The following is a 21,439-nucleotide window of genomic DNA, read 5'->3' on the forward strand; positions in this document are numbered from 1 at the left end:
GTAGCAGGGCTCAGATTGGCACAGCAATATGGGATGCTGGCATTGGATGCGGTGCTGACTCCTGCAGTGTTCTTTCTGGTTGTCTTAGGACCACTGAGCTACAAGAAGAATGATTGCAAAAGTGAAAGTGCATAACCAGGAAAGCCATTTGAGACTGAAAATAATCCAGGAAGAGGTGCTGGTGTCTTGGCCTAGAGAGGTGGCACCTGTGTCACAAAAGTCAGATTTAATGACTATTCCTTTTGGCTCTTGTGGCTATCTAGGAGCATGCACTCATTTGTTGCTTGTTTGTAGGTGAAATCACATAGAGACGTTTCAAAGGCACTACCATGAGGGAATTCAAGTATGACAGACAGCACCTGTCTGGATAGGTAACATTGTTTCCACCTCTTTCTCTGTGACCCCTGCTCAGATCTTAATCACTGCTATTACTCACTGAGCCATTAGAGTCCACAAACCAATGAAGTGTGAGGATGACTTAGAATAATGCATTTCTTCCTCCCAGATTTCTTCCTTGATCCTCCTGAATTGCACAAATCTCTGCAAGGAGATACATTGCTTATGTTTATTAAACATTTAGTATATTTGAAGCAAGCCTATCCTATAGTCATTGATACGACAATATTACATAGAACGAACAATTATTCCTTCAAGTGTCAAGAGACTGAAAAGCAAAGGTGTTGTGGAAGTAGTGTTACACTGCGTATCCAGGCTTGAGCTCATCACCATAATGCCACAGTCCACGGGCCTCACCCTACTGCCAAAACAATTCTTGTTTTCTCTTCTCCCTGTCAACTTGTTTTTCTGTTATAGCTTTGTTCTCTCATTTCATAGATTTCCCCCCTTTTCTACTACTTTTGTTTGTTGGTTTGTTTGCTATGGTTTGGTTATGGGCTGAGTTTGTCTCCCAAAGGTTTGTGTACTGAGAGCTTGGTCCTCAGTGTGACAATGTTGAGGTCTGATCTTGTAGAATGAAGATGTTTAGGTGACTGGGGGTGTGCTCTCAGAAGAGAGTAAGGGAATTCTCATGGGAACCCTGAGTTTTCTTGTGAGAGGACTGTTAAATAGGAAATTCCCAGCTTTGCAGTCTCTGTGTATCTATCCCTGCCTGGTGATATGATTCTCTCTCTCCGTCTTGCACTTACCTCTGCATCGTAGTGCCCTCCATGATGTAACACAGCCTAGGGGGCCCTCAAGGGGCCACATCTGACCTCACGTGATGGGTCACAGTCAAAACGTAGGTAAAAATGCTGTACTTATCTAGGTTAGCCTATGTGTTTAATATGTATATGAAACTTATGTCAATTTTGTATTTATGCTTGGGTCTCATCCCCAAGTTGGCTCATTATGTATATGACAATATTCCAAAATAAAAAATGTGAAACCCTTTTGGTTCCAAGCATTTTGGATAAAGGCATACTCAACTTGTATCTGAGTTACTTCTTAAAATGTTTTACAGTGTATGATGTTGGTCAGATAAGAACTGGCACAGATTCTAATAAGAAAGGAACTCAATCCTATGCAAAATTTGTATAACCCACCTGTTATGCATGGTATGTTTGTTTCTCCAAAATTTGCATGTTAATAACCTATCTCCTAAAGAGATCATAGTAGAGGGAGGGTTTTTGGAACATAATTAGGGTTAAGGTAGGTCATGAGGAAGGGGCCCTAATGATGGAACTGATGCCCTTGCTCAAATGGAGCACACAAAGGAATCTCAGAAACCTATGTACCAAGGAAGGCCATGTGAGGACACGACTGGGAAGAATACCTGCCCCAAGGACCCAACAACCATGCTGGTACAAAGGTCGCCCACTTCAGTCTCTAGAAACGTGAACATACATTTCTGTTGTTTAATCCATGTAGTCCATGGTATTGCAATAGCCTGAACCAAACTGCCTCTTACCATGGAATCATTTCACCCTTCATATTCATTCTCTTGCAGTTTTTCTAGCCTGGGTACTTTTTTTCGTTGTTGGTTGGTATTTCATTTTGAGGAAAATAAAGTGATGAAACAGAATAGGTAAGGACATTATCAAAAACAAAAATAACTCTGACAGCAATCAATATGAAGTACTCTTGAATTTATTGAGAATAGCAACATAGCAATGGCAAATACCTTTTTTCACTAATCATATATTGAGCACCTACTGGGATCACAAGTGGACTAAAGCAATTGCTGACCACTCTTGACATTCAAAAGACCAAGAATGCCAACATTTTATAAATTCATAAGGTCTCCACAGTTCCCAGCACAGAATCACAGGTTTTCTTCAATTACTTTCTTGGGAAGGATTCCGATCCAAAAGCATTCTTATGACTTTATTATGATTTCCATGGTGATACAAGTTCTTACTATTTGGCTTTTGAGACCTCTGTTGAAAGTGGCCATGAAGGACAATCGGTTCCAAGATGGCCCTGACTAGGTTTCCGTGTGTGTCAGCGGAGTCAAAAGGAAGACTACAGTGCGTGAACCAGAAGAAACTGAGTTCTCACAAGATTCAGAGAGGTTAGGAAGGATGTTAACAGGAAGTCCAGACGTGATATGGAGCTCAAACAGTGGGCAGGAAAAAAGGAAAAAGAGTGAAGCTGTGGGGCCAGGCCTCCGTTAAGGGCCACGAGTGCCATCCTGCAGGCCTTCCCATGGGACTGGAGGTTAGCTGCTTTAGAAGACAGTGAGAAGAGGGAGCTCACCCATATGACTCAGCTGTTGACCAACAGGCTTTATCACGGTCAGCATCAGCGCGTGTATCAGATCTGGGTCTGGGAGATGCAAGAAAGTCAGGCTGTATCACAAACAACCACAGAGGAAGGAAGTTTTCACTAGGTTGAAGAGGATAGGGTACAACTGGGTTTCAAGGAGCTACTGTCAGGTCGTCAAGGTGGCAGCTACATTAAATTTCTGATGAAGGTAAAATCATCTGATGTGCTGGTTTATTGGAAGTGGATGCGTGTATTTGGCTCTGCCCATATTTGAACTTATCCCAGGCCCTTAGTCCATCTAACAGGGATATGCAGTCGGAAAGTATGAGTCAATGGTGGATGCTCTCAAGAAACTCTTTATATTGTTTGGTGGCTTCCACTGTGCTATTTTTCTCCACAAATTTGGATTTCAACACTCAGAGGATTTTAGTCTACTGAGAAGTCAACGCTTTTTGGAATATGCCTTTTTTAGCAGAACTTTAGCATCACTGGTCACCGTGTCAAGGATATGTAATTGTAGGTAGAAGACTTTCCTAAAGTAAAGGCCTGCAGCAAGAGGAGGGAAAGCAACTGAACTTGAAATCTCCAAGAATTTCAAAGCCATTTCCCCTGTTGTTTCTTCCTTTTCAGTGTCAAACAAATAGGGAGACTTAATGATGGCTTTGAGTTCTTCCACAGGCACTTGCAAATGCTTAGCCAGACTCTGCAGAGATGTGTCATCCACTCCAAAGTGGACTTGATATTGACGTAGGGTGGCCTTCAGCTTCTTCACATCATTGTCCTGTATGATGCCCACTGTAGGAACAATTGCTGAAATTCCAGCCTTGAAGGCTTCTAGCCAGATAGTTTGCTTTAGTGAGTCCCTCTTTCTATCAATGGCTGCCTCAGTAATGTTGGGCAGGGAAAGCGTGAACATGTGGCGCTTCTGAGCAGGGAGATCATTTAGTAGCATGTCCATCAGGATTGGGAAATCAAACTCAGACAAATTTTTGTTAGAAATTAAGAAGATTTGTGTTTCAATATTATTATCCTTAAATTCCTTCAGAGATTTGTTTCGAATCACTTCTAAGACCTTGTCTCTTACGTAGGTAGTTGGTTTAAATTCCTGTTCATTTTGTAAATCAAAGTCCACCTTGGTTTTCACAAAGTAGAAGTTCTTCTTCATAGCTTTTATAACTTTGGCCAGGTCTAGGTCATTTTTCCTGAAGCGTGTTGCAGAAACAATAATGAAGAAGTCGTACTCACCAAACTTGACTTTCTCCAGATAATCTTTCGGCTGGAAATTAGTGTTTCCGATGCCAGGCAAGTCCCATATTGTCACGTTGGGAAATTTCGGGTGTTTGTATGGTGTTCTCATTATGGTTGTCTCCTCTACCCCAGTGGGAGCCGCATCTTCTTCTTCGTATCCCACTCCTCTCAGGGAGTTCACCAAACTGGACTTCCCGGATCCCGACTCCCCCGTCACAGCAACATTCAGTGGGATCTTGTCAATATTTTCTAATATACCACTGATTATGGAATGTGCGCCTTGAATGTCTCCTCTGCTCAGGCATGACTCGATTGAAAGGATGGTTTCCTGAGAGAGGATTTTGTTTTCCTCCCTGAAGTTCTTAATATACTCTTTAAAGCTGGATTCCAGATCTTGGCATTCTTTGCTAGGCTTGGCTGAGAAAAGTGCACCCATGACTGTGAGCAATAAAAGACCTACAAGAAAGGAAGGAGAGGAGAGCCAATGAGGTTGATGTGCTAGAGCATCTTTGTGCTTTTCTTTTAACAAAGTGGTGTGGCCTCAGAGTTGTCTCCCTCAGTCATGTCCTGATCCAGATGAATTTACATATCTTTCTCCCATCTCTTAAATTGCTATTGAAATGTTAAAACTCAGATTTAGGGAGAATAATGTGTCGTTAACCAGCTTCAACAACCATCAAAACTTGGGTAATGCTATTTCCTCTAACCCTACAGGATTACTCTAAAACAAATCCAAGCCATCCTTTATCAAATTCCACGCAAACAACCTTCAGTGTGTCTCTTGAAGTTATATGAACCTATTGCAGTGTTATCACAAAAATATAATTCATAACTGTCATCCACCTAATCTGTGTCAAATTTCCCTAACTGGCATTACAGCATTTGGTTTGCTTGCTTTTTAAAAAAGGATTTTATTTATTCATTTAAGATTTATTTTTATTCATTCATTTAAGATTTTATTTATTCATTTATTTATTATTTATTCATTGGGAGAGAAGTCTTCATCCACTGGCTCACTCCCCAAATGGCCAAAGTGGCTGGGACTGGGCTGAACTGAAGCCAGGAGTTACGAACTTCTTCTGGGTCTCTCTCGTGGGTGCAGGGGCCCAAGCACTTGGGCCATCTTTCACTACTTTCCCAGGCCATAGGCAGAGAGCTGAGTCAAAAGAGGAGCAGTTGGGACACGAACTTGCACCAATATGGGTTGCCGGTGGCACAGGCACAGGTCTGGCCTACTGTGCCACAGCACTGGCCCTTATTTGCTTGCTTCTATTTTTTTGTTCCATTTTAGTTGCAATAAAAATGTCATTAAAGGCCACATATTTTATTTGATGGGCACATATCTTCAGATACCCTATTGCTTTTCAATTTTTTTTTTAAATTTTGGGACTCATGTCCAAAAGCCATTTTAATGTAGTGGTTTTATTAATTTTTAGTGATTTAAGGCTTCTTCATGCTTCAAGTTTAGATCCATTTCGTCAATGTAATCATTCAACTTCTTGTTGCTCTTATCTCTCCTGCTTTCTTTGAACTTTTTATTATGTAAAAGTAACTTAATTGTATAGAATCTTTCATGAAAAGCATAATTTGTTAGGGAGTGCTTCAGAAAAACCCACATAAGAAACTACTACTGGCAATCTGACTACACCACACTTCTTACAGACCAGGTTACTGAAGCAGTGCAAAGATATCCCTAGATGTTGTTCCATGACCTCCATCAATGCTAGAAATTATGTATTACCAATCGTGCGAAGAGAAAACTGAAAAGCCACCAAAACATATGGTTCAAGTGAAGATAAGGATTGGAATAAGAATTCAACCTTCTAAAGCTGTTGGTCCCTCTCTTAGATTGTGCTAATAACATCTCTCTTGGCTGTTTCAAGACATGTAGGCAATCAGGCATGCTAATAACTTGACATCTTTAAAAAATATGTATTCTTTAAATTCTTAGAGTACCATTACTTGTAGCAGAGGCTTAGTACAGTGTAAGACAACTTAAAAAGTGGAGTGCTTGTGTGCAAATTCTGATATCTGAGTCCCTAGCAAGTCCACTCTGGTTCCAGTTTACATGCTCTGTCCAGAAAAATCACTGCCCCGAAGGTGACTGCATTCTCCTTGCACTACATGGAGTTCACTGGTTCATCTTCCATCCTTGAACTCTTGGGAGCCTCACATCCTACTCTTTACACAACACTCTCTTGAGAGGATGTCTGGAAAAGACAATCTCCTCTAAGACGTTAGCAGCCCTGGGAAACTGGTATCCAGAACCCATCCCTGCATGACCCTACTGTTAATCTAATATGACAAAGAATGGACCGACCAAAGAACATTTAATGTATATTACAAGCGCAATGAAACCAGTCTGGAAGGGCTGCCTACAATGTGCTTCAACCATGTGACATTCTGGAAAGCTCAGTCTACAGAAATAAGAAAAAGGTCAGTTGCAGACAAGGGTTAAGGTGTAGAGAAGGTGACTAGGTAGAGTACAGAGGTAATTTAGGACAGTGAAACATTGTGTGTGATACTACAATGGGGGATTCGTGCCATTACATAGTTGTCCAAACCCACAGAATGTATGACACGAGGAGTGGGCCCTTATGTAAACTATGCACTTTGGGAGATAAAGATGTGTCAGTGTTGGTTCATCCATTGTGACCAATCTACCCCTGGGGTGGGAGTGGTGTGTGTGTCTGAGTGTCTGTGTGTGTGAGTGTGTGTGTGTATGTGTATGGAATGGGGGGGGGGAGTTCAGGGGTATATGGTAACGTGACTTTCTGCTTGACTTGGCTGAGAACGCTCACTATTATTAAAAATATAGTGTGGAGGGAGGAAGAATGGTACATATTTATCTCACAAGGCAAGAAGGAAGTGAGAAAACTAATCCAGAAATGAGGAAATTACTATACACATATACACAGTATTTGTGTAAATGATACACATAATGCTTTCTTTCCAGTCTTCTTTGCTAATAATCATCTCACCAGTTCCATCACAAACAGCAAAGCAAAACAAAAACAAAAATCAACAAAATCAGGGACTTTCACTGATACGTTTAGAATGTGGCAAATATTTTCAGAGAAGGGAATATCTGAAGCTTTCCTGGCCCTGTCTTTATCAACTCTGCTTCAAAGCTGCCGAGGGCACAAACACACTAATGATGCAGCTTGTTTCCAGAAAACTATAACACTGGAAATAAAACCAAAGAAGTTGCCACTGCAACCTCTCTGTGTGTTGACTCTTTCAACAGCTTTATTGAGATATCATTGACTTATAAATATTGTATGTATTTCAGGTACACAATAGGATGTTTTGATATATGAACACTGTGTTCAATGAGAATGACAATCAGCTAATTAGCATACCTATCACCTCTACATAGTTAATGTGTGTGTGTAGTGAGGTGATTTAAGATTTATCTTCCAGCAAATTTCAAACATACAATACAGTCTTGCTAATGATCATAATCATGATGTATATTAGATTTCCAGAATTTATTCATCTTGCAAAAAGAATACTTTGTATCCTTTGCCCATCTTACCCCATTTCCCTCTCTCCTAGCCTCAGACAACCACTATCCTACACTTGGCTTCTGAGAGCTTGAGTATTCTTGATTCCACATAAAATTGAGATTATGAAAATCATTTTTTAAAAAAACCATAGTATTGGCTGGCACCATGGCCCAATAGGCTAATCCTCCGCCTACAGCGCCGGCACACCGGGTCCTAGTCCCGGTCTGGGCACCGGATTCTGTCCCAATTGCCCCTTTTCCAGGCCAGCTCTCTGCTGTGGCCCGGGAAGGCAGTGGAGGATGGCCCAAGTGCTTGGGCCCTGCACCCGCATGGGAGACCAGGAGAAGCACCTGGCTACTGGCTTCGGATCAGTGCGATGTGCTGGCCGCAGCACGCCGGCTGCGGTGGCCATTGGAGGGAGAATCAATGGCAAAAAGGAAGACCTTTCTCTCTGTCTCTCTCACTATCCACTCTGCCTGTCCAAAAAAAAAACAAAACAAAACAAAAAAACCATAGTATTTGTCTTTGGACACTGGCTTATTTATTTATTTATTTGAAAGGCAGAGAGAGAGAGAGAGAAAGGGAAAGAATCTTTCACCCACAGGTTCATGGTTGGAGCTGGACCGACCCAAAGTCAGAAGCTTCTTCTGGGTCTCCCACGTGCGTGCAGGGGCTCAAGTACTTGTGCCATCTTCCACTGCTTCTCCAGGAGCATTAGCAGGAAGCAGGACTGAAAGTGGATCAGCTGGAACTCAAACTGGAGCCCATATGGGATTTGGCACTGCAGACAGCAGCTTTACCCACTACATCACAGTGCGGGCCCCTGAAAAACCCTTTTTAAGAACACATGGAGACTGGCACTGTGGTGTAGCAAGTTAAGCCACCATCTGCAGCACCAGCATCACATATGGTCACTGGTTTGTATTCTGGCTGCTCCACTTCCCATCCAGGTCCCTGCTAATGCACCTGGGAAAACAGCAGAAGATGGCCTAAGAGTTTGAACCCTGCATCCACATCAGGGACAGGGATGAAGCTCCTGGCTTTGGCCTGATCCAGCCCTGGCTGTCGGGGTCATTTGGGAAGAGAACCAGCAGATTGAAGATTCTCTCTCTCTCTCTCTCTCTCTCTCTCTCTTCCTCTCTGTGTAACCTTTTCAAATAAATAAAAAAGCTTTAAAAACATTCTTGAAAAAATTTATTTTTCATCTACTTGAAAGGAAAAGTGATGCACAAGGAAGTCTTCCATCTACTGGTTCATTCTCAAATGCCTGCAACAGGGACCAACGCTGTGGCACAGTGGGTTAAACCACTACCTGCAACACCCAGCTTCCCATACAGACACTGATTCGTGCCCTGGCTGCTCCACCTCCCATCCAGCTCCCTGTTAATGCACCTGGGAAAGCAGCAGAAGATGGTCCAAGTCCTTGGGCCCCTGTATCCACTTGAGAAAACTGGATGAAGCTCCTGGCTCCTGGCTTTAGTCCAGCACACCCCCAGATGACATGGTCTTTTGGGAAGTGAGCCAGCAAATGAAGATCACTATCCACCCCACCCCTTATAACTCTGCCTTAAATTAAATAAATCTTTAGAAAAGAAAAATGCCTACAAAACCATAGACGGTCAAGGCCAAAGCCAGGAGCCATGAACTCCATCTGCCAGGTGGGTGGCAGGAACTCAAGTATCTAGACCATCACCTGCTGCCTCCCAGGATCATTAGCAGGCAGCTGGATTGGAAGCAGAGGTGGGGCTGGGATGCAGGTGTCCAAGCTGCAGCTGAACCTGGGGAGCCACATTGTCTGCCCTGAGGATCACTTTTGCACAGGTAGCAGCGCAGGTGAGGAGTGTAAGGAACAACCCTAGGGATTTATTCACATTGTCTCTCTCCAGATCTACCCTATCCTTCCCATTTCACTCTGTGTCCTTGGTGGACAGCCATATACAAACATCAGCAGAGATCCCACGGCTTCCAGCACTCACAATGCAGCCATCGGAGGCACCAGCAGCCGTGTGCAGAGGAGAAGCGAGAGAGGTGAGGACATTGCCCCTCTGTCGCCTCCTGCCAGGGCTGTGTTGCTGATGGGAGCTTCGGCCATCGCCGATCCCAGCCCTGCCCATGGCTCTGTCAACTGTGCCAATCTTCACGGGGCTTTAGGAAAGCATTTCTTTCCCTCTCTCTTCTTTCTACCCTAGGGTTGGAAAAGGCTTTTCACACTTCCTTCCTTCCGGGTGCCTCACAAGCCCTGTTTATTCATGTAACCTGGCCAACCTTTCTGAAATTGCCTTTTCATTGAAGCCTCTTCCCTAGAGCATTCAGCAACGAATCCTCCCTGAACCAGGACACATGATTCACTTTTCCCTCAGTGAGCCGCTGCAAGGGTGCACAATGCACCAGAAAGAAAGGATGCGACTACGTGTGGCTGCAAATGCTGCCTCCATGTCCTTTACCCACACATGTATCTGATTATGTCCTAGCCTGTGACGTGGGCCTCTTCCTGTTGCTCATGAGCTGGGCTAATGGGAGACAATTACATTGTACAGTGGGCTGCCAGAGTCCTCAACACAGGAATAAATAAGATGTGGTCAGCTTGCCCCTGAGAATGTGGGTGTGGCCCATCTCCAGTGCATGTTAGTGGCAGGGGGCTGAAGACTAGCTGTGTGGATAGATAAGCAGAGTCTGAGAGCAGCAGGTGGTTTAGCAGGGAAGACTAAGTGCTTTCCCACCCTTCTCCACAGACAGGGTAAGAATGGTGAGCTCCACTTGCGTAAGTCCAGGGAGCTCCATGAGAACCACATGTAATCGCTTCTCGGCCTTTCGGCCAAGATCAAGTGAGAAACACTTGTAAATGGATGAGGGCTGTCTACCAGAAGGGAGAGCTCTGTCCCATTTGTGTGACTGAACTTAACACTGAAGCCTTCTTTATAGTTCCTAGCTCACAGGCCAGAAAAAAACAAAAGACTTGTAGAGACGATCTGTTCAGAGTTTCACAGGAAATAACTGCATAGTGCCATACGTGTGCCAGACTGAACATCATGCCATGTGTCTGAAATGGAACTGGCACAACCAGCTCTGCCTGAGAAGACTTCCTGCTAAAGAAGACCCCAGTCCCAGAAAAGGACAGTGGGGAACCACTGGGACCAGCTGTAAGCCAGCCACCAGTTTTGACAACAGGGCACTGTAAGAATTCTCAACGGGTTTGTCTTTATGAATAAATCATCAAAGACACAGATTTTGGAAACCAGACAAAGGAGACACCTGTGCAGAGCTCCAACACTGAAGACCTGTGAACAAACAAGAAGCATGTCTGGGTCTGGTGGGGGAGTGAAGATCATTGTGAAGGGAGAACAAAACGTCCAAACACACACTCCTTCCCCACTGCAGCCCCCTCAGCCTGGCTCCGGGCTGGGATCATCAGAGAGAAACCACTTAACATGGCTATGCATCAATTTATTTATGTGTATCAGATTCTGCTTGTGTTAGCTTTCACATAAGATTAATGAAATGCACAAATGTAAACAGAAAAGCAATTGTGTCCCAAGACAACATTTAGAGGTGGGTGCAGAACCCTTAGTAGAACAGGCTGAAAGGGTGAGAATGGAGAAAAATCAATGAATTTCCTCCTGGTCTGTAGTGCAGTGTTCATAGTTTGTTCCGTAAACTGGTGATCCTTCTTTAGATATTTTTCCTTAAGAAAAATTCTACCTATTACATTTTAAATGTGAACGAACATTGTGCTGAGGTATTTTGCCTGGGTCACACGTCCTAGCCTGGTGATGGCAACACAAGCCCTCAAACTGAGCCCCTTTCTTGTGAGCTGTTTGCCTGGCCTGTCACCCTCTTTGACAGGTTAGGCACTCACCCTGTTGGCACACCTGCACACTTGTTGAATTAAGCCAGTCTGGGCCCTGTGCCATTTGGATCTGCTCAGACCTCCTGAATGCAGTGAGAGGAAGCAGGACAAGGAGGAGGCAGGTGCTCTTTGATGATTCTTTTCAGGAAATGAAGATCAGAACTCCCTGTCTCGATGACCTAAAGCCTCAGTTTGTTGGGTTTAGAAGGCAGCATGGTCATCCAGGGCTGCATGGCATTTCAACTTAGAGTCAATCTTACAAAGCCGGTCGTGAGGAGGTGCTCACTCCCAAGAGTTTACTGCGTGGATCCAGAACTCACTCTGCACAGTGAGAGCCAAGGTTCTCTCTGCTGTCTTAGGAGATTGGAGAAGGATCATTGAAACGCCTTGTGTGGGAGAGACACTGAGAATCACCTAACAGCAGAAACTTCTGTACAATGGCTCTCTCTAGGGTTATTCTTCCAGTTTGCTTCCCTGTACGTCCTTGGAGCCGACAGCTGGGAGAAGGAGAGTGGGATCCAGGAAAGGGGGAAAGTAGAGTTTTGAACTGACAGTTTTTTTTAAATTAAGATTTATTTGAAAGGCAGAATTAGAGCAACAGAGAGGGATCTTCCATCCTCTGGTTGACTCCCTAAATATCTACATTGGGAGGGCTGGGCCAGACTGGAGGCAGGAGTCTGGAACCTCATCTGGGTCTCCCAGTGGCTGTCAGAGGCTTAAGCACTTGGGCCTCATTCTGATTCTCCCTAGCAAATCAGCAGGGGAGCTGGATCTTAGGTGGAGCACCTAGGACGTGAACCGATGCTCACATGGCAACGTATGCACCACAATGCCAGCACCTGAACTGGAGTTTCTAAGCCCCACTAAGTGAGGCAGAGTTGATAGTGACTGTGGTAAAAATTGTTCTAAGAAAGAATGACAGATCATGATTTCATTATCATTTAAAAAAAATCATCTATTATTTTTCACTTTATGTTTCTGTGTGGGAGCAAACTGTTTAAATACTTACTTAAGGTATACTAAGCTGATCTTCTGTATATTAAGATAATCGAAAATGAATCTTGATGTGAATGGAAGGGGAGAGGGAGTGGGAAAGGGGAGGGTTGTTGGTGGGAGGGACGGTATGGGGGGGGAAGCCATTGTAACCTATGAGTCGTACTTTGGAAATTTATATTCATTAAATAAAAGATAAAAAAAAAAAAAAAGAAAGAATGACAGATCAGATGCCAAACACAGGTGCTTGATCATTCAAGACCATGACACAAAGCCCCATGAATTTATAGCACTTGTAGGGTTTCAGGTTTTAAACAGGTAATACCTCAAGTGAGGAAGCATTTTGATTTCTGCAAACCTTTGTGAACATGTGCTTGGACACGTGGAAACGCCAAGAGCTGAGAATGCTCTTTCGTCCACGGACACTCTGATTTTTTTTTTTTTAACAGACAGAGTGGACAGTGAGAGAGAGAGACAGAGAGAAAGGTCTTCCTTTTGCCGTTGGTTCACTCTCCAATGGCCGCCGCGGCCGGCGTACTGCGCTGATCCGATGGCAGGAGCCAGGTACTTATCCTGGTCTCCCATGGGGTGCAGGGCCCAAGCACCTGGGCCATCCTCCACTGCACTCCCTGGCCACAGCAGAGAGCTGGTCTGGAAGAGGGGCAACCGGGACAGAATCCGGCGCCCTGACAGGGACTAGAACCCGGTGTGCTGGCACTGCAAGGCGGAGGATTAGCCTAGTGAGCCGCGGCGCTGCCCTGACACTCTGATTCTAACTACACAGGATATAGGACTTTCTGCCTCTCTGTAACTCTACCTTTCAAATAAATAAATCAATTAAAAAAATAAAAATTTTATTTAGTAAATAAAAATTTGGAATGCAGTTTCCAAGAGGAACGATGATTTTGACCTAGAATCCTACTGATATGCACCAGTGGATTATAAATCCAGATGAGCTGAAAATTGGTGTCCAAGTTGTCAATATTTTTTACACGCTTATGAGGAGGTGTTTACATAAATCAGAGATATAACTTGGAAGATACTCAGTTTAACTATTGAAGGGAAAGAAACAATGACGTCATAAGCTAAGCCTCAACAATTAGAAAGAAGCAAAGAAGATGCCAGAAATAAGACCTAACACAAACTTAATTTCAATAAATATAAGCAGTTTCAGCTCATCAATTATAGTATAAAAAACCAGCAATATAAAAGGTAAGAATAATGTGCCTACTTTAAAAAGAAAAAAGTGGAAAATCTGTAGGTTGAGGAAAGAAATGGTTAAGGTTGGTTGTTTGGCATAGCAGTTAGGATGCCAATTGGGATGCCGGTCTCTCACCTCAGAATGCCTGGGTGTGAGTACCCACTCTGGCTACCAACTCCAGCTCTCCGTTAAGATGCACCCTTGGGGGCAGCAGGCAATGGGTTCAAGTACTTTGGTCCCTGAAACACACATGGGAGACCTGGATTGAGCTCCTAGTTACTGACCTCAGCCCAGCCTGGTCCTGGCTGTTGGAAAGTGATCCACTGGAAAGGCTCTCTCACTTCTTCTCAGAAAAATTATAAGAATAAAGAAAAACACAATATTATAAGAAAGAAAGAAAGAAAACATAAAATCAGGAATATTTGTTCATTGGTATCCAAGTAGGCACATCCTGCATGGTTACTCTCACTTACCCCAGGAGACTAGGAATCAGTGCACTGTCTCTGGCAGCACAGAATGGCAGACATGAGCAGTTTCCATCAGCTGAGGAGATGATCAGTGAAAGTGAGAGGATGCCTCCAAAGGATAAAATGAACAAGCAGGAAGGAAAAATGCCAATAGCTCACTGCACTAGACAGTCTTCTGAGGTGGGCTCCAACCATCCCTGCTTCCCAGTTTGCTGGACTGTTCAATTCCCTCCCTCCAGAGGTGGCCAGAGCTGCACCTGGCATCTCACTAGCAGAACATGGCCAAGGGGAGGGCGTGTGCCCCCCTTGCTTTCTGAACTGCAGCCTCCCTCCTGTTTCTGGGCCATGCTCTTACCTCAGGACTTTTGCATTTACTTACCGCTCCAATTCCTTGACTGTTCTTCATGATAACTATGTGACTACTTATTCCATCAATCTTCTCTGTTGAAATTATGTCCAGCTTTCTTTAAATTTTTATTTCATCTCTGAGATGTCCAGTTGTACCCTTCCCCAACACTCACCCTCCTCTTCTCTGTCCTCCTTTTCCCTATGGACTTGGCACCACACTTCATGATATTTTTATGTGTGTTTGCTGTCAGCCTCCCACAATACCCTTGAGTGTCAGAGAGACAGAACTGGTCTTTGTCTTGTTCACTGCTCCATCACCAACACATGTAAGAAAGTGATAATTCACTAGTTAGGGAACAAATGCAAGAGCAAATCGGGGGAGCCACTTAAGTGCTCTTGTGAACAGCTGTGCCAGTTTTCTGGCTCTAACAGGTCCATGGGGCATTGAAGCCTTAATCCATTTACACAGCCTAGATGCTGGGATTCTGTCCAGGGTCAAAGGACATCCTGATAGAAACCGGGGGCTTTCCTCAGAGTCATCTATTGCCAACACAGCGATAGAGACTCCCCACGCAGGCAGCCCTCTCCCCTGTATTATCTGAAGGGCCAATGTACAGAGCTGCCGAGTTCTGTTCCACCTGACTGCAGACACTGGGTCCCTGCAAGCCACAGGGAGGGCTGCCACCCTCCTGGCCACAACCAAAGCTGAATGCTTGCTACAGGAAAAACAACAAAACAGGAGACAAAAGCAGATAGATTAAACACAGGGCCCTTTCAGCTTTAATGAATCACCTTAATGGATTTTTGGCTGGTGGGATCTGTAGTTTTATCAATAACTCCAGTGAAATCTCAAGTACATTACTCCTGAATTATGCCAAAACCCAGTGATCAGACACTCACGAAAGATGTACACCACAAAGAAAAAAGGTACTGTCATGGGGAGTACAAGGTGTGCAGTGGCCTAGGCTCACTGTTAAACCACGTCTTGAGACACTGAACGAAGACCCCAAAATATCATTGGGGTTATCTCACGTGTAAGAAAAGGGACCGGGTCACCCAGACACGGAATCAAGGGCTGAACACAGTCACTCTGAGGACACGCATATGGCTCCAGCACAGGTTCTCAATCAGGGTAATTTTGTCCCCCTGCAGATAGTTGGCAATCACTGGAGACATTTCTGGTTGTTGTAACTGGGAGGTGAGATGCTACTGGTGTCTGTTGGGCAGAGCCCAGGGGTGCTGCTCAATCTCCTGTAATGCACAGCATAGGACCTCCCTTCCTCCTCTCCCCTAACACCAACGGATTGCCAGGCCTGAAATCTCACTAATGCCTAGACTGGGAGACCTTGTCCTCTGGGCACGAGCGTGCAGGGCAGTCATGTCTCTGGCAGGCACCTGACCGCACAGCATGGTCCTAGATTTGAGATATCACTGCTACAGCAAGATCCAAGTCTGAAGCAGAGTATTGTTTAATCAAAGGATCTCAGCATGCTTTATTTTCTCCACAATTCTGAGAGAGGATGATCCGCATTCCTGCTGATCCCCAGATCTAGAAATGACTGTTCAGTTAGAGCACCACTGGCATGCAGAGTGTGATCCTTCACCCCAAGGCAGCTTCCCCCAGGATGTGCAGAATGAACAAGGCTGACTGGGAGGGGAAGAGGTAAGACACCATGACTTGCAAACAGCATAGGATTGAGACAGAGCCAACCTCATACATTATCTACTGATGTGCCTCAACACACACTCTGATGCACTTACCTTTAACTCGTCCAGGGGGAAGCATTAGAGGAAGGTAAATGATTGGGTGCATTTTGACAAGGATGTAACGTCCAAAGCACTAGCTTTAAGCTACCTTACCTTGAAAGATGACCCAGACTGTGATGAAGCAATCCTGCCTCCCTGCCATCAGGCTCCCAGGCTTCCCACTGAGCAGCCCAGGGCCCTCAGCCCATGATCTCTCCTCATCCCACAATGTTTTGTTGCCCATCAGCTTCTTGGGGCGGAGCCATCTCTGAGGACAGAAATCAGCTCTGAATGCTGCTGCTGACTTACCAGGAAGTCCTGTGTCGAGTCGCTGGCTCGCAGGAGTTCAAGGCTCAGGAGTCGTCCTCTGCTGTGGTCCAGGCTCTTCTCCTGGAAGCTACTCGTGCCAAGGCCCTGCAAGCAGCAGATATAAAGCAGCTGGGCAGGACTGAAACCTCACTCTGTTCTCCCCACCCCCAGGGTGATGACGAGCAATCACAGAGACAATGGAGGTGCTTCCTCTCCTGAATCTACTCCTTTTCCAAGAAGAAGAAAGTGAAACTCAACTAATATTAGCACCATTTTCCTAGTTAACTGGTCAGTTTTGAGCAAAGAAAAAGTATCCTGAGATAATAAATGAAGTGCCTGAAATCTATTGCTTGAAAAGAGAGGAGAGAACAGAGAAGCAACGTAGCTTCAAGGCTGTGATGTCTTTTATGGTCCTGGACACTTCATTTCTTCCCACTCCCTGACTCTGCAAATGCAACCTGAACCAAGGGTCACACAGAGCCAGGACCTGGGCAAACACCAACTGCAGTGTCACCTTGGACAGTCCCTGCCTGCAGCCACTGTTTCCTGACTGCTGTAGACTGAGCCCCATCAGACCTTGCTGCTATCATTATGGACAGGAAGGAGAGCAGGACAAATGAGTGTGAAAGGGTGGGAGGGGGCATGCAGTGAGAAGACAGCGAGAAGGACGGGGAGCTGGTATTCAAGAACCCATAGCTTGCAGGAGCGTGCACACCTGTGCTGTCACCTGGGCTCCTCAGGAACTCCAGGAGGCACTGGGGCTCATCTGCAGTTGAATGAGGTCATGGAGACAGTCTCCCAACTACGTCATTTGTGTCCATAGAGCAGAGCTTGGTGAAGATGTCTCTGGCAGGCAACCCTCTGGGGATGGAGAGCCAGAGGGAAATGGAGTCCTCATCCCACTGATTCCACTGATCTTCATGGCCTGTGAGGAAGAAAACTAAGTCACTAATAACCCTGTCCCCGTGACCTGAAGTCCTTCTACAGGACGCTCTCCTGGGCAAACGCTGTCGGGCAGTGCCGAGAGATCCCCCAATACAAAGACCAACACTGGCGGTGGTCCCGTTTGCCACTGCATGGCCACAGAAGCCCATGCCCATGGAGGTCATTTGTTTAGGCTCAGGGCTGTGCCTGGCCTCTACTCAGCTGTCTGGAGAAAAGTGAGGGGTCCTGGCTCTTTTGAGAGCGGCAGGAACTCAGCGACGTCTCAGTGACCTCATGGCCGAGATGGCCGAGAGATCTGCTACCCAGGAAAAAGGATGCAAAGCTCAGGGGTGAAGAAGAAACAGTAAACTGACGGGAGGCTCAGTGGACAGTGGGTGAACCCCCCACCCCGGGACACACCTCCAGCACCTGTGGAGCTTAGTTTGCATTTAGTTAATGCACCCTGCCAGTCGGCATGTTACATGTTGTATTAGAAGAACCATGAAGCAAGTCTCCCCCATGCACTTCACCTGCCTTCCAAAGCTGTAGACGGTGTTTTTCACGATACAAAGGCAAGTCATCTCATTCTAGGAATGTGAGATTCTGGTGAGTCACTTAAAAAGCCTACTGAGGTCAGCGTGTGTCAGCATGTGTACTGGGTGAGATGGAGTACTCCATGTGAACTGTGGGCTGCCTGAAGTCAAATACGTCATCATCTACTCCTTTTTAAGACAAGGGTATGGCCTTTCCCACCTCACCCTGGTTAAGGTCCTCGATGAGAGTTTTTTGTATTAGTTCAAGGAACAAAAGACATAACGGAGACACAGTACTATCTCTGCCTGCCACACACAGCCTTATCTCTGTGTTTTCTACCTGTCTGTGTCATGCTATGGGAGCCTCAAGTCCAGAGTGCTCACAGATAACACTAATTCCAAAGAAAGTTGCGTGGAAGTCTGCTTGGCAGAGGCACTAACTTACCTTTGCTTGCAGGAGAGACCAAGGGCGGTGGGCCAGTTGGGTAAGTGACCCACCCCGGAGGGCCTCAGTCCACAGCTCAGGAGTAAACAGGCACAATTGGTGTGTGCTCAGAAGAGCTGTGCGTGTTCTGATCCTTTGCAAGCCACAGCTGTGAGAGGCATGCTCTGGCCTCACCTCCTGACCCTACTGAAGGTGTTTCCCCTAGAGGGGAACAGGGTTTGGGCTCCACAAAAGCAGGGTGCAGAACAAGCTGCCAGTTCCAGCCATCTATCCTGCCTTAGACAAGTTGTGATCATGTTGCCATGCCCGATTCCCCCAGTTGTACAGCTGGGAGAAGGCGAGCAGCACGGGTGCAGCTCCCTGCTCACACTGCTGAGGGCACTCACCATGATACCACCGCCTCTATGCTCCGGGCTGCAAGTCACCCTGGGCAAATGGGCTCCTTGGGCTTGAAGACAGCTCTGAAGCACAAAGACCTGCTGGGAGGACACAGGGCTCAGTAGAAGTGGCTGGCCAGGGCACAGCCTCTCTCTGTCTATCTCTGTCTCACCCTGAGTTTGTCTGTTTCTCAGTCTTGCTTTCCATCTCTTCCTTAAGAAGCTGGGTAATGGCAAACCCCAGCAGAGGCAGCTCTGTGATGCCAGGATCTACCGAGAGCATAGAGCCCCCTTCCCGAGTGTGCTCCCTGCTGTGTGCCACAGGCTTCTGAGCTCAATGGCAGGGAGTTCTGTGGATCTGTGCTTGGGCGTCTCTGTGGGAGAAATATTTGCGTATTGCCATGGATGCCCAGGCAACGTCAGTAACAGGCTTAGATGAAAAGTGCAAAAGGGTCAATGACCGAGCAGCTGGATGGAGACACAGCCGCCACGCACTGGATGGGGAGCAACCCTTGTCTCTGGTCATCCCCTCTTCCTCCTCCTCTTCCTCCTGCTGAGAGCTAGATGCACAGAGAGTGGCCCTTGTGCTCCTGGGCGGGCCGGCCCGGTGCTGGAGCTGCACAAGGAACGCTGCATCCTGCGTCCCTGAGTGGCCAACCTCTGGAACTGGGCAGTCATCACAGACCGTGAATCAGGAAAGCCCTCAGGCATTCTCACGTACCCACCTCTGCACTGTCCCTCCTCCTCCTCCTTCACACATCCCCAGTGAAACCAAGCCTCATTTTAAGGGTGACTCTCAGACACAAAGGGAAGGAGAGCCCAGGACCTCAGAGCTCTGCCCAGAGACTCCTCTTCCACCAGACAGATGCCCCCCTCCCTGTGCCTGAGTAGTCCTGGTCATGATCTGGCCATAAGTAGGGCACCAGTTGTCCCTATGTCACACTGCTCAGCAATGTGCTGCCTTCCCATGTGGCCTTGTCCAGCTCTGGCCTCTGCCCTGCAGTCTGCAGGAGCATCACTCTGATGGGTGGATGCTGCTTCTGCTGTTGACTGCTGACACGAAGGGGAGAAGGGCTCATGAAACCGTGAGCTGCCTTGCTCCAGCTGAGTGGGGCCCAGTGACGGCAAGAGACTGGGGATTCTCATCAGAGAGAAACCTGCATGGGATCTAGACATCAAAGGGCAGATTAGAGGTGTCCGTAGTGGTGTCCCACAGCCCCCAAGTTATCCTAAACTGAGGTCTGGCTGTGTGGCCATTTGGGGGGTGGGGTGACCCAGTGGGTGGAGGATCTCTCCCTCTGCCTCTGCCCCTCTGCTACTTTGCCTTTCAAATAAATCCACTGAGTCCTGACACAGAGATGATGTCTCCAATCTGACTGGTGGGGAAGGGAGCTTCACACCTGATTGGTCCCCTCCGTTCTGAGTGTATGGAGGAGAAAGGCCCTGTTTGGCTGTGAAAGGGTGTGAGGGCGCTGGAGGTTACGGGGGGTGGGGGGAGGCGGGGGAGCTATTCATGAACAAGACAAGGACAGCTAAAGCAGACCTGTGTTCTCCTCTTCCCCACACAGCGGCTCTTTCCGGGAACACGAAAGTGAAGGGCTCTAACTGCAGCTCAGGTTCCATGTGGAAATGCAGGGCAGGGCGTGCACGCAGGGCAGGAAGCCAAGCTGGCCGGCCTGGCTCTCAGCCCGGGAGGGTTCCTGTGCACAGATCACTGATGTGCCCAGGTCTGTAGGAAGCACAGCTGTTTGGGGGTGGTGGACAGGATTCTGGGGTCACTGAAGTGCCAGTGAGAGTGCATCTTCCCCTGCCCAATTCACCACGGGGGTAGTCCCCCGACCCCAGCCCTGCCGGCCTGCGGGCTGCTCAGCCTCCCTCTCCCCCCACTCACCTCCTTTTCCCTGAGGAGCCTGCGGTGAGAGGGAGTGGAGGGCGTAGCCGAATCTGCCCTGGAAACACTGACAGCAGCTCGGGTGCCTTCTCCCCGCCTGCCCCACATCGCTGCTCCCCAACGGCTGGCTCGCATAGGACCAGGTTCCCCAGTTCTCTGGCCACGCTCAGGGAACATCCTCCCTCCTGCTCATGCCCAGGTGACAGGAAGTCCTGAGCAACAAGCCTCAGACCCTCCTCAGACTGCATTCTCCACAGACCCTCCCCTGAGGGAGCAGTCCGCAGCAGGGACAAGGGAAGAGTGGCCTCTGGCCTCTTCTTCCTCCATGTCCTCTGCTCTCTGGGACCCTTACAGGGGCGTGGGTGGGAGAGGGTGGTGGCAGGCGAGAGGAGAGGCAGCTGGGGGTGGCAGGAAAAGTCTCATTTATGTAGCACAGCTGCCGTGTGGCCTCACTGGCCTCTGGGGTGGAAAGGCCATTCTGCTGCCCAGGGTCTGGTGTGGGGGGCCCAGGGGCTCCCTCCCACATCCCCTTTGGGACTGGAAAAGCCCCCAGACCAGGGCCTTTTACAGCCTCCTAGGTCCCTGCAAGAGGGGGGCAGCCCCAGTCCTGTTGCACTTACCAGGTCTGGCCCTGGGACCTCTGTCCTGTGCACTGTGGGCCTTGGTGACAGCACAGCCCCACACTAAATTTTTCTTTTCTTTTTTTCCCTGTTGTTTTCTCCACACTATTTAAAATGCTCCTTGCTGTCCTGTTTCCTAATCAGAGCCTGATCTGTTTCTGACCCGGGCCAGAGGTCAACAGATACAAAGCCGATTTCTCCATCTCTTGGCTGCTTGTGTGGTTTTCATCACTGTCTCAGCTCTGCTGACCTCCACAAGCACACAAGCACACAAGCAC

At 47.1% G+C, this 21,439-nt stretch overlaps 2 protein-coding genes across 12 annotated transcripts in view; both read right to left on the reverse strand.

The window, feature by feature from the left end:
• Positions 1-21,439, reverse strand: part of LOC149126115 (interferon-inducible GTPase 1-like) — a 90,097-nt gene that overhangs the window by 39,071 nt on the left and 29,587 nt on the right. The window lies entirely within an intron of this gene.
• On the reverse strand, positions 2,070-18,749 carry IFGGA1 (interferon-gamma-inducible GTPase 10). 11 transcript variants are annotated; one of them, XM_089336105.1, is made up of 7 exons: positions 18,660-18,749; positions 17,099-17,296; positions 16,372-16,476; positions 14,348-14,622; positions 13,975-14,044; positions 13,786-13,844; positions 2,070-4,407 (listed from the first exon to the last, which is right to left on the reverse strand). In XM_089336105.1, exon 7 carries the CDS (start codon positions 4,385-4,387, stop codon positions 3,146-3,148), a length of 1,242 nt encoding a protein of 413 aa, XP_089192231.1. In that variant the 5' UTR covers positions 4,388-4,407; positions 13,786-13,844; positions 13,975-14,044; positions 14,348-14,622; positions 16,372-16,476; positions 17,099-17,296; positions 18,660-18,749; the 3' UTR covers positions 2,070-3,145. The 11 variants fall into 11 exon arrangements, with proteins under 11 accessions (XP_089192231.1, XP_089192232.1, XP_089192230.1 ...); XM_089336106.1 differs by lacking the exon at positions 14,348-14,622 and having other exon boundaries at positions 17,087-17,296; XM_089336104.1 differs by lacking the exons at positions 13,786-13,844; positions 13,975-14,044; positions 14,348-14,622 and adding an exon at positions 13,637-13,740.

This window comes from Oryctolagus cuniculus, chromosome 6 (assembly GCF_051225735.1).
Source record: "Oryctolagus cuniculus isolate XC-2025 breed Fujian yellow rabbit chromosome 6, ASM5122573v1, whole genome shotgun sequence".
In the NCBI taxonomy this organism is placed as follows: domain Eukaryota; kingdom Metazoa; phylum Chordata; class Mammalia; order Lagomorpha; family Leporidae; genus Oryctolagus; species Oryctolagus cuniculus.